The sequence below is a fragment of the Scyliorhinus canicula genome, chromosome 2, assembly GCF_902713615.1.
Source record: "Scyliorhinus canicula chromosome 2, sScyCan1.1, whole genome shotgun sequence".
NCBI classification, from domain to species: domain Eukaryota; kingdom Metazoa; phylum Chordata; class Chondrichthyes; order Carcharhiniformes; family Scyliorhinidae; genus Scyliorhinus; species Scyliorhinus canicula.
In genome coordinates this window covers 165,831,624-165,844,794 of record NC_052147.1, presented here as the reverse complement: position 1 = coordinate 165,844,794, position 13,171 = coordinate 165,831,624, and the positions used below count along the sequence as shown (strand labels likewise).

At 39.9% G+C, this 13,171-nt stretch overlaps 1 protein-coding gene across 8 annotated transcripts in view; it reads left to right on the top strand.

Moving 5' to 3' along the window:
- Positions 1-13,171, top strand: part of pikfyve (phosphoinositide kinase, FYVE finger containing) — a 206,985-nt gene that overhangs the window by 149,454 nt on the left and 44,360 nt on the right. For all 8 annotated transcript variants that reach the window (XM_038788673.1, XM_038788682.1, XM_038788662.1 and 5 more), the window contains 8 exons: positions 72-143; positions 6,442-6,613; positions 6,920-7,098; positions 7,969-8,082; positions 8,170-8,278; positions 8,404-8,558; positions 9,495-9,585; positions 11,571-11,631. In XM_038788673.1, coding sequence (XP_038644601.1) covers positions 72-143; positions 6,442-6,613; positions 6,920-7,098; positions 7,969-8,082; positions 8,170-8,278; positions 8,404-8,558; positions 9,495-9,585; positions 11,571-11,631 — 953 coding nt within the window. The remainder of the gene's footprint in view (positions 1-71; positions 144-6,441; positions 6,614-6,919; positions 7,099-7,968; positions 8,083-8,169; positions 8,279-8,403; positions 8,559-9,494; positions 9,586-11,570; positions 11,632-13,171) is intronic.

Genomic DNA, 13,171 nt, shown 5'->3' with positions numbered 1-13,171 from the left:
AACATGTATCATTATTACAGACTTTATTTTATCAAATATGGTTTAATTGATTGTGGTGGTTGTACTTTTAGGATCGTCACAATGGAATTTTATGGAAAAAATGATCTGACTTTGGGAATATTTTTAGAAAGATATTGCTTTAGGTGAGTATGGTGGTTTTCCACAAATGTTACTAATTAATGTGCTTTACTAATTTAACAGATCAACAACTTTAATTCCAGACAAATTCAGCATTTTGATTCAGTATTAAATTCTGTATAAATTATGCACTCAGGCACTAAACCACAAGTGTAACAACAAGATTAATGTTCTTAAAATAGTGGCTGAAACTGAAGTTACATTGGTCCAGTATGTTATTCATGTGCCTGGTTCCCTTTCAAAAAAGAATAGCGAACTATGATTATGCCACATCCAGCATGCTCATCTACATACTTGTCTTTGATGTGTGACGTGATATTCATTAGTTTTACCACTCCTACTTTGACTTCATTAACTTTATAATTGATTAGAAAATCAAATATATTAGAGGGAAGCATTTTGGCCAGAATAGGTATTAAAATGGAGAGAAATCCTTTGTATTTGGAAGTCCATTTCAATTTAATCTGCTTCTTAATACTGGATACAACGTGTATATAATTAATGTGCCTCGCTGTGCAAGCATTGAATTTTTTTTTAACAGTGCAGCAGGAGGCCATTCGGCCCATCGAGTTTGCCCTGGCTCTTGGAAAGGACACCTTTTTTTGAAAATTTAGAGTACCCAATTCAATTTTTTCCAATTTAGTGGTAATTTAGTGTGGCTGATCCACCTACCCTGCACATCTTTGGGTTGTCGTGAAACCTACGCAAACACAGGGAGAATATGCAAACTCCACACGAACAGTGACCCAGAGCTGGGATCAAACCTGGGATCTCGGCGCCGTGAGTCAGCAATGCTAACCACTGAATCACTGTGCTGCCCTTAAGGCACCCGACTTAAGCCCACACCTCCAGCCTATCCCTGTAACCCAGCAACCCCACCTAACATTGTTTTGGACATTAAAGACAATTTAGCATGGCCAAACCACCTAACCTGCACACCTTTGGACTGTGGGAGGAAACCGGAGCACCTGGAGGAAAGACATTGGGAGAACGTGCAGACTCCACACAGACAGTGACTGAAGCTGTGAAGAAACAGTGCTAACCGTTGTGCTATCGTGCCGCCCACAGAGATTTCCAACAAAATAGAAGGTCATGCAGTTGATTAGATTATCAGTACAAAACGCTACAAATGTTACTGATGCTGAGATTGTATTTATAGCAAACTCAAATTTGTTGCTTATGTAGTCCAGTCGTCCTTATCTGGAGCCAAGTGAGAAGAAACCTAGCTTAAGTGATAGACACATTTTTTTTTTATTTAAAAAAAAGACCAGCCCTTCAGGTCCCATTAATGAGCTGTACGTTTTTGTGGGAGAGACAGATAAGTAAATTTGCACAGAAAATAGAGTAGCAATAAAGAGGTTCTTCATAAATGTCCTTATAGCCTGGGATAGCAATAGTATAAAGGGCAAAGAAGGGGGGGAGTTCCTGAAGTGTTTTCTTCATCAAAAAGGCAGGAAGCACTGCTGGATCTGGGGTGGGATTCTCTCGGCCTGGGCCGGAGAATCCCTGTGACCTTTGACGCCGGCACGCGATTCTCCGCAGAGAATCCGGCGTGCTTGGCGCGGCACCGGTTGCGGGCCTCTTGGCCCGGAATGGGCCGAACGGCCATAGTGAAAACGCTGAGTCCTGCCGGCGCAGTCCACATCTGCTAGCAGCCTGCAGGAACTCTGCGTGGAAGGGTTGGGCAGAGGCCTGTGATGGGGGGGGTCTCCGACCCCGTGGTCCGCCTGGCCCGCGATCGGGGCTCACGCCGGTCCCTGTACTCCTGCGCCATGTTGCGTCGGGAGCGGCGCTTTGAAGGTGGCCACAGCGCATGCGCGTATTGGCGCCACTGCGCATGGGCGAATCCCACGTTGCCCAGTTCACGCTGGGATCAGCAGCTGGAGCAGCGTGAACCGTTCCAGCACCGTGCTGGCCCACTGTAGGGGCCGGAATTACTCCTGGCAGCGGCCCGTTCACCCCATCGTAATCCCACCCCTGGTTCTGGGAATGAGTTATGTGAAGTGGAATAAGAGTTAGAAGGGGAAATTTCGGGGACGTTGTATCATTATTAGGTTAGCTATGGAAAAGGACAAGGAACAATCTAGAGTACAAGTATTTAATTGGAGCAGGACCACTTTCAGAGAATGGCCATGTCCAAGAAAATTGGAATCAAAGATTGTCTGATGAAACTATAATGGAACCATAACCTGCCTTTAAAGAGAAGATGCTTTAGATCAGGGGTGGGCAAACTTTTCCGTGCAAGGGCCACATTCAGAAATTCACAATTTTAAAGGGCCGCATAGTATATTAAGTAAAATAATTACGTAACCCGGTTATGATTCTGGGCGCCTCATATAGAACATAGAACAGTACAGCACAGAACAGGCCCTTTTGGCCCTCGACGTTGTGCCGAGCAATGATCACCCTACTCAAGTCAACGTATCCACCCTATACCAGTAAGTAACCCAACAGCCCCCCCCCCCCCCATTAACCTTAAAAAAAAATAATAAAAAATTAAAAAAAAAATTTTTTAATGACTTGGTGGGCCGCATAAAGACCTTTGGCGGGCCGCATGCGGCCCGCGGGCCGTAGTTTGCCCACCCCTGCTTTAGATACATTTCTATGAAAGGGAGGGTAACCAAAACCAGAGCTTCCTGAATGAAGAAATTGAGAGAGGGTAAGATGAAGCAGAAAAAGAGTGTGCAAGGCAGACGTGAGGCTGAATATCGAAAGTTAAAAGGGGAAATGAAAAATGAAATGGGAGAATATGAGAAGAAACTGGCAGTTAACATGAAAAGGAATCCCAAAAGTCTTCCATAGATATATAAATAGTAAAATGTATTAAGAGGAGGGTTGAAGCCAATTAGGGACTTGAAGATCTATGCATGGAGGAGGGGCATGACTAAAATTAGTACTTCGGCATCTGTCTTTGTTGAGGAAGAAGATGCTAACATTATTATAAGAGGGGGTTGCTAAAACACTGGATTGGCTAAAAATTGGTAAAGAGCAGTGTTAGAAAGACTGGCTACATTTAAATTGATGCATTGGAGGAATCTGAGGATGTAATATGGGCAAATTAGGGAGGCACTGGCCATGATCTTCCAGTCCTCTTTAGATGCAGTGGGACAGCCAAAGTATTGAAGAATTTCAAGTGTCACGTTGTTCAAAAAATGAAGTAAGCATAAACCGAGAAACTGCGGATCCATCAGTTTAACCTCCGTGGTAGGAAGGCTGTTAGAAGGGATAACTCCGGACAAAATTAACAGTCACTAGGATGGGCATAGATTAATTAAAGAATGCTAGCACAAATTTATTGTGGAAAAATTGTGTTTAACTTGAGTTATTTGAGGCAAAAGTGTGTTGATATGCATCATGTACACAGACTTCCAAAATGTGTTTGATAGAGTGCCACATAATATGCTTTTCAGAAAAGTTGAACCAATGGAATAAAAATGACAGTGGAAGCATGGATGTACAGTTGATTGAATGACAGAAAACCTCTGGTGTATGATTTGTTTATTGGGTATCAGTAGGGTTTCTCAGTGATCAGTACTAAGACCACTGCTTTATTTTTCCTATATTAATGACCTTGGTGTGGGTGGAGTGAATAATTTCAGAATTTGCATATGACACGACCTTTAAGTATTGTAACGTGAAGAGATCGTGATATCAAGAGGACATAGGCTGCTGCAATAGACAGACATATGGCAGGTGAAATTTAATGCAGAGAAATCTTCAGTGTTGCAATTTGATCGGAAGAATAAGGAGCAATAATCTATGGTAAAAGGTACAATTCCAAAGGGGATGCAGACAGAATTGGGCACAAATGATCCCGGCCCCGGGTCACTGTCTGTGTGGAGTGTGCATATTGTTTGCGTGGGTCTCACCCCCACAACCCAAAGATGTGCAGGGTAGGTGGATTGGCCACGGTAAATTGCCCCTTAAATGGAAAAAAAAAACAAAAAAAAAAATATGCACAAATCATTGAAGGTTCATAGAATCCCTACAGTGTATGAAGAGGCCATTCGGCCCATTGAATCTCCACCGATCCTCCGAAAGAGCACCGACACTCCAGGGAAGGTTGAGGAAGTGGTTTAGAAAGACATGTGGGTACTCAGCTTTATGAATATGGGAATAGAATATAAAAGCAATGAAACTATGATGAACCTTTAAAAAAACACTGGTTTGACCTCAGCTGGAGTATTGTGTTCAGTTCAATGCACAACATTTTCAGAAGGATGTGAAGGCTCCAGTGTGGATGCAGAACTTTTTTTTGAAATTGTTTCAGGATGAGGGACTTCGGTTATGTGGATATGTTGGGATTGCTCGCCGAAGAGAAGTTGAGAGGAGGTTTGATGGAAATATTCCAAATCATGATGGATCTGTGATGTGGAGATGACTGGGGTGGGCACAGTAAGAAGTCTTAGAACACCAGGTTAAAGTCCAAAAGGCTTGTTTGGAATCACACAACGCTCCAAAAGCTAATGATTCCAAACAAACCTGTTGGATTTTAACCTGATGATGGATCGAGATAGAGAGAGAGAGAGAGAGAGAGAGAATCTGTTTCTATTGGCCGAAGTGTCAAGCATCAGAAGACAGATTTAAAATGTCAGGGAAAAAAAATCAATGGAGATGTGAAGAAGACCATTTTTATGAACCAATTGGTTAGCATCTCAAATACAGCAACTCAAATACAGCCTAAGAGTGTGGTAGAGGCCGATACAATCTTGGCTTTCAAAAGTGAATTTTAAAAATGCTGTACTGCAGGGAAAGGGCAGTGAAATGAGATCAGCTGAGTTATTCTTGTAGAGAGCTGGCACAGACATGACCCATTGATGTTGTAATTTTATCTCACCACTTTCTTCACGCTTTACAGATTATCAAAGAAGCTATAAAACAGGGCATTCCCATGTTGCTGTGACCTTCAGAATTAGAACTAGAATTGCAGTTGGTCAAGACTGAATAATATAACTTGCATGATTATATTCATTTTTTGAGTTTTACTTCATGATGCCTTATTATGGGACTAAATAAATGAATAATCAACATAACTCTAGTGTTAATGACCTAGAATCTGTTGTTAAATTTTCTGTAAATGACTAGATTCATAATTACCCCTGGGATTAACGGGATTCTCAAATCCATCATTTGGTTACAATGTAAATTGTAACCAAAAAAGTTTCAGCTATTTTTACAATTCTTTAATTAGCTTAGTTTGTGCTGTTATAGATATCCTCAAGTGTTTAATTCTGCAATGACTGCTGTGCACTGATGAACATTTCTGCCCATGGCCACTCTCAAATTCGATGTTTCTTGCGTTTATATGTTAATTAGAATTTTAGTCGATCAGACTGTTAACTGTTACTGAATTATGTTATTGATTCGTTCTAATGTTTATGTCTGTGCACAAAATGTAAATATTTTGTATTTTGGTGTAAAGGCAATAGTTTGACCCTCATTTTCCTGTTAATTGTTTTTAGCAAGTATCTATATTTATAGCTGCAAGTTCTGTTTTTTGTAACTTTAGAGTACCCAATTCATTTTTCCAATTAAGGGGCAATTTACCTACGATGCACACCTTTGGGTTGTGGGGGTGAGACCCACGCAAACACTGGGAGAATGTGTAATCTCCACACGGACAGTGACCCAGAGCTGGGATCGAACCTGGGACCGCGCGCTGTGAGGCTGCAGTGCTAAACACTGCGCCACCATGCTGCCCCGCAAGTCCTGGTTTAAGAGACAACTAGTGTTTCACTGAGGTTCTTTTGTGGCCTTTGGTTAGTGGTTGCAGATTCTAAATTGGCACACTTCCAAGTGCATAAAATGACCAGTGCAAGAAATATTCTTATTAGTTTCTCGAGCAATGTACAACACATTGGCATTTGTTGTGGCTGATAGGCCTGGATGATTGGAGTGACTAGCTTGGTTTTCAATAAATTATTAAACTTTACATCATAATGATCAATAGAAAGAGGAATTTATTAATCCAGTTAAGGATTTGCTGGTAATTTTCTAACTGGCTTGCATGCATATCATTTGATTATTTAATCAGGTTGCACTGCTTCCTACTTCAATCCTTGGTAGTAGATAATAATAGCTCTTGGTTTTGAAGAACAGACACATCTGAACGTCCTTTAGACATACTTGAAACATTTAATGCTATGCGGTTTTTATTAAAAAGTTGACAATCATGGAATGGGATTTCAAAAAATGAACAAATTCCAAAATATCATATGACAAAAACGAATTATGAATCGCACAACTTCGATTGCTTTAAATATTTAGGTTTTATATATTTCTGTATTTTGTTTTTCTTTGCAGACCCTCCTATCAATGTCCAAGCGTGTTCTGTGAAACACCGATGGTGCACCATATACGCCGTTTTGTGCATGGTAATGGCTGTGTGCAAATTGTATTAAAAGAGCTGGATTCTCCTGTTCCTGGCTATCAACACACCATTTTAACATACTCCTGGTGCAGAATATGTAAACAGGTATATCCGAATAATCACTCAGTTGAAGATAACCATTTCGTAAAGTTAAATAGTATTCTGCTAGAGTTTTATACAGTGTTTGTAAGTTTTTGTCTTTGTCGTTTACATAGTGGGCCAGTTTAGCTCAGTGGGCTAGAGAGCTGGTTTGTAATGCAGAACAAGGCCAGCAGCGCAGGTTAAGTTCCCATACCGGCTTACCCGAACAGGCGCAGGAATGTGGCGACTAGGGGCTTTTCACAGTAACTTCATACTTGTGACAATAAAAGATGATTATTATTACTATTATTATTATGTGTATTGTTGCAGGTAACTCCAGTGGTTCCACTCTCCAGGGATTCTTGGTCCATGTCCTTTGCTAAGTATCTGGAGTTAAGATTTTATGGCCATCAGTATACCCGTAGAGCAAATGCAGAGCCTTGTGGTCACTCTATGCATCATGATTATCACCAGTATTTCTCCTACAATCAGATGGTTGCATCTTTCAGGTAAATAAAAGAGACTGGTCAAGTCGATTTTAGTGTGGTATGCTCATAATCAATGATTTTTAATCAAAATTTAGCTCGATGAAACTTCTTAGAACAATTTAATATTTGGAAAACAATATTATATACCTTCAATGCTGGATATGTGATTACTCATAATGGAAATGTGAAATGTTGCTGTCATGGTTTCATGCAAATCATGTGACCATGCGTATTCAGCAAATTAACTCGTGGATATAAAAACACCCGAACAAAAAAAAAGTCTTATGTTTCATTTCCAATTATATTTGTCTTGTGGTTTTTGTTAATGACGTCAATAACTTGCGAAGTGCCAATTATTTTATTCAGAGTGATTACTGGCCTGAGGTGGTCTGACCTATTCATTACCTTCAAAGTATGTTGGCTCTCTGATATTGAGGTCAGTGGTGACATCTTAGTTAATTTCAATATCCTGTACAGAATAGGACTTGACTGCTCACCCTGAATTCCTAAAACTTCAATAAAAGCTCCTTGTGGGCCGATTAGAATTGTGTTGAAGCATGTAAAAAAATGAAGAAATCGAAAGGATCAAATTCACATTTGTGGTGCCTGCCAGAAAGGATAACAGTATGAAAGGAAATTGGAACCTATCCCTTCCACCTAATGTTAACAATGAATGGCCATTTTACAAAATTATTTCTACCCACCAACTAAAATCATGACTTCTGATGGAAATTACAAAATATTATTTCTTTGTTCAGCTTATTATCTTTCCTATTTTTTGAGTGAGTTACTTTAGTCGGATAATTGTACGATTGCATAATTTCTCGGACACTATTTTTTACAATTGATTTGTTATTTCTGCTGTTGATACGTAAACTTTTTGTTCACCAGTTTTGCCCCCATTAGGATGCTTGAAATTTGCCTGCCACCATTAGAAATATACATAAAACATCAAATGCCATCAAAGCAATTGATTATTCAGGATTTGAAGGATTTTTCACAAAAGTAAGTTTGATTCAAATTGGCAAATAATTGCTTGCTGATGGATAGTTTGATTTAAATGATTACTAACAAAAATCTGTTATTATTCAGGGTATCTCAAATCTATTCAGCAGTGGACGATCGCCTTGTGTCCCTGAAAACTGATACCTTCAACAAAACAAGAGAAGAAAAAATAGAAGATTTATTTGCACAAAAAGAAGTAACTATCTTTTTTCACATCAGTTTGATGATATCATGTGTAAAATAATGTTTAAAGCCATGCCAACTTCTGTATAATTAAAATTATTCATTCTGGAGGCTGAAACGTTTTATTTGGTGATGCAGATGGAAGAGGCAGAGTTTCGAAACTGGTTTGAGAAAACTCAGGCAAGGTTGCTGTCCTCCCCGATCGACAACCCTCAGCAGTTGCTATTTGTTGATGATTGCTTAGTTACGAAGAAACAGAATTTGTGTGAGCTATTACAGGCTTGGAATAACAGGTGCAGTTGACATAGCTATGATTACTTCGAACAATTGTTTGGTTCATAGTGATGGGTTTTAATAATAGACAATTGTATTTTGCATAGTCACAATAAAAGTTAAAAGCGCAATAATGGAAAGTTACATTTTACATCATGAAACACCAGGTAAAAGAGGGTAAAATTGAGGAGAATGATAATCCGAAAATAATGGTAATTACAACCTGTTATTTACAAGGTATATCATATGTAGTCATGCCAGTTGCTTAACAAGATAATTTGATTGGCAAATGTCTAATTTAATTGAGGGAAGTAAAAAAAGGCTTTGTCTGTATTAATTTACCATGAGGATTCATTCTTTTTTTATTCTTTCATGGGACGTGAGCGCAGCTGGCAAAGCCAGCATTTGTTGCCCGTCCCTAATTGTCCTTCAACTGAATGGCTGGCTCGGCCATTTCAGAGGCCAGTTACGAGTCAACCACATTACTGCGGATCTGGAGTTACATGTAGGCCAGACCAGGTAAAGTTGGCAGATTTCCTTCCCCTAAAGTACATTAGTAAACCAGATAGGTTTTTAACGACAATTGATGTTAGTTTCATGGGTGAGAATTTTCCGACTTCTCCTGGAGGGATCTCCGTATCTTGCCAAAGTCAGTGGATGTTTGAATGGCTCATCATCCGCAACAGGGCTACGCGCCACGTCAAAACTGGAAAATCCCAACCATGGTTACCATCATTGAGACTAGCTTTCAATTCCAAATTTTTTAGTAATTTGAATATAAATTTCACCAGCGACCATGGTGAAATCTGAACCTATGGCCCCATAACATTAGCCTAGATTACTAGTCCAGTGACATTACCATCATGCCACCATCTCTCCATTTAAGTGTAGTACAATATACTGTAAAATTTTACTGCACAACACCGTTAATTATTTTTAAGAACATTTTCTTGTAGACTACAGGATCTATTTCAACAAGAAAAAGGACGGAAGCGACCAACAGTGCCACCAAGTCCAGGCAGATTGAGGTCAACTGAAGAAACCAAGGTATTCAATTTCTTGATTAATTGGGTTAATTCTAATATGTGAATGGGCACTCAGACTAGCTGTCTTGAGGTGATCCTCTTTTCTTTACTGACTCCAGCAAAGCAAAGGAGCTTTTTCTAAATTTGAGGTACAGATTCCAATTAATAAAAAGCAAAATATTGCAGATGCTAGAAATCTAAAATGCCCCAGTCTTTCATTAGCACTGCTGCCTTACACAGCCAGGGACCCGGGTTCAATTCGAGCCTTGACTGTGTGAAATTTGCACTTTCTCCCCGTGTCTACGTGGGATTCCTCTGGGTGCTCCGGTTTTCTCCCACAGTCTAAAGAAATGCAGGTTAGGTGGATTGGCCATGCTAAATTGCCCCTTAGTGTCACGAAGATGTGCAAGTTAGTTAGGGTTATGGGGTTACGGGGAGAAGGTGGGGAGTGGGCCAAGGTAGGGTGCTCTTTCAGAGAGTTGGTGCAGATTTGATGGGCCGAATAGCCTCCTGCACTGTAGGAATTCTATGGTAAAGATGGAAAACACTGGAGATACTCAGTAGGTCTGGCAGCAGCTATGGACAAAATAAAAGTTAACAATTCAGGTCATGACCTGATTAAAGGTCAGCGATCTGATGTGTTAACTATGTTTCCGTCTCTGAAGATTCTGCCAGACCTGCAGAATTGTCTATATTAATTTCACACTTCTCATCATTATTTTCAATGACTGGAGTAGCTAAAGGAATTTTCATGGTATCTTGTATCATGCAGAATTTCAATCTTTACGGGAAACAGTCCAAAGTTGCTCTCGCTTCCAATGGGTCCCTTTTCACTGAGCTGTATTGTTCAGAAACTTCCCAATTCCCCAACGAGTTCTAGCAGTAAGGCCAGCTCCAGTCCTTCCTTCACCAGGGCGAATCTTCTAGTATCTTTGGAGCTCTGCAGGTTCCTTCCCTTTGACCAAGGAACAAACTTTGGCCAGCATTTTGTCTGGTAGCTGTGAGAGAACAACTTTTTTCCCTGCTGCTCGCAACCATTCTTGCTTCCCGGTATCTCGCTCTCGATGTCTCGGGTCTTTTACTGCCTGGGAATCTGTAAATCTGAACAGAGCAAAAGCAGCTGCCTCTCGCTTAGTGAAACCTACATGTCATATTTCACACCGGATCACTGAGTCTTAACCTAGGTCATCTGTCCACCGTTACAACTTCAAACACCCCCTTTTCCAGGGCATTCTGTTTCATCTTCAATTAAAAGAGACAGTTTATCGCAAAGGCGAGGATGAGCTGACTCTTTGACGGGGTAGAGGATGTTTGTGAATGTTGCCCGGGGGGGGGTATCGGATCGGCCGGGGTTGGATGCGGATGCAGAGGCAGATGTTTTAGCCTTCGCTTTGCTGATCGCCCAAAGACGGATCCTGTTGGGGTGGAAGTCAGTTTCTCCACCCTGTGCCCTGGCGTGGTGGGGGGATCTGTTGGAGTTTTTAACACTCGAGGAGGTGAAGTTTGAGTTGAGGGGAAGGATGGAATGGTTCTACAATTCATGAGCTTTGTTTGTTATGCACTTTCAAGAATTGGATGACATCAAACATTAGTGGGGGGTTGGGGTGGTAGGGTTGGGGGGTTTGGGGTGGGGCGAGGGTATTTGACTGTGTATGTTGTTGGTGACTATGTATGGGTGGGTGGTGGATTCTTGAATCCTTTTCTTTGATGTTTGTATTTACAATGTTGAAGGTTATTTGGAGGTTGGTGGGAGGGAGGAATTGTTGGCCAGGGGATTGACATTGTATTTGTTACCGTTGATTGTTTATTGGTGGGTGTAAATTTGGATGAAAATGTGAAAAAGGAGGAGAATAAAAACATTTATTAAAAAGAGAGACAATTTAATCATAACTACCTTATAACCTCATATTCAAACATTTCTAATGAACATACTGTTGACCTGACTGTTAATCTTAAATCATTTATTTTGCTTATATTTTTAATGGTTTGTATCATTGCCTTTCACAGAGCAGTGTACTCGATGCTTCTCCACGCAATTCTTCCTCAGGATTACCAAATGGAGATAAAGGTTTGTATGGTTATTTTCAAAATTTGATCGGTTTGAAAAATCCCTTATTGTGCCCGAACTTAACCAAACACCACTCTCAACGCAGAATTTCCGAACTATGGGCTGTAACTTCTATGATCTCTATGAATCATGTCCTTAATCGTTAAAGATACTTAATGCCCAATCGATTCCCCTGTAGTGTTTGAGGTATTCTGTTGTACAGATTCTGCTATATCCAGTGTTTATTTACTATTATTTCTCCTTTACCATAACTGGTCTCAAATGTACATGAAGCTTACATGTACTCTGTTCTGGTAGCTTGTATTGTTTTGTCTGATTAAATATTCCAATCTTGGGAGCAAAGTAATTATTCTCATATCTTTTCAGTTTTGTCTTTCAAATATAACTTTCTAGTCTGATGTTATTTGGCAAAGATTGCCTGAAATCTAGATTTCGAAGGTTAAAGTGTAAACTTACTTGGGATCTAAATTGCCAAAAGGTACTTGTATTTACATGTAAAGTAACATTCTTCTGAAATGTTCCCCCTTGTGGGGTGTTGATCCTCTGGTCTCTGTACTCTCACAGGCGGTCAAACACTCGACACTGAACTTGTGTTGTAACATGATTTATTCACTAAACTTGCATCAAATACACTATGTATTCAAATCTTATGCTATACAAATGACCACAATTTGCCTCAAGACTCTCAGTTTCTGACATAAGTAAATGCTACCCCTTTGAACTGAATTGGCCAAATTCTTCTCGGAGGTCTGTTCTGTTCACTGGGACTTCACCCATGGCACAGCATTGCATGGTTGTTCCTATAGGTCATCGCTAAAAGAAAAATTCTTATATTCTTCTGACCTGTGTCGGAGACAGGTCAAACTTGCGTTCTATTTCAAACTTCCGAATGGTGACTTTCTTCTAACCATAGGTTCATATTCCAGACATTGCTCTTTCTTGCATTCTGCAAACTTTCGATTTGTGCATTTCAAACTTTGCATAAATAGGTCATGTCCAAAAGGCCCTTGACTGTGTCTTATTTCAAGTTGAACAAAAACTTCCCGTCAGGCTTGTAATCAGTCATTTTAGCACAAACAGGGCATTATCGCTACATTTCTCCGCTTTGATCCATTAAACAATAGTATTTTGGATCACAATTAAATGTCCAGTTGTTCTTCATCCAAGTCCATGTTTGCAAATGGGTATACATCATACTTCTGCCCAAGCTATGTTACACATTTTGCTATTTTTAACAATTCATTTCTCTTAAGGTTGAAAATTCTCTCACTGATATATGTTCAGCATTGGTGATACAACTTTTAGGATATATCCTTAAGCAAATACCTCTAAACTGATATTATTAGTCAGCTACAGCATACATCACATTTATTCCCAACGTGTGCTCATACATCAAATATCTGTGTCTAATATTCTCTCTCGTTTCTGCGCAAACAATCTCATTTCCTCTTTCTTCCATCTTCGTTCTCCAACGTTTAAACATCATCAAAGTATACATTTAATATACTAGTATGAAAATCATTACAATGATAGTAACATG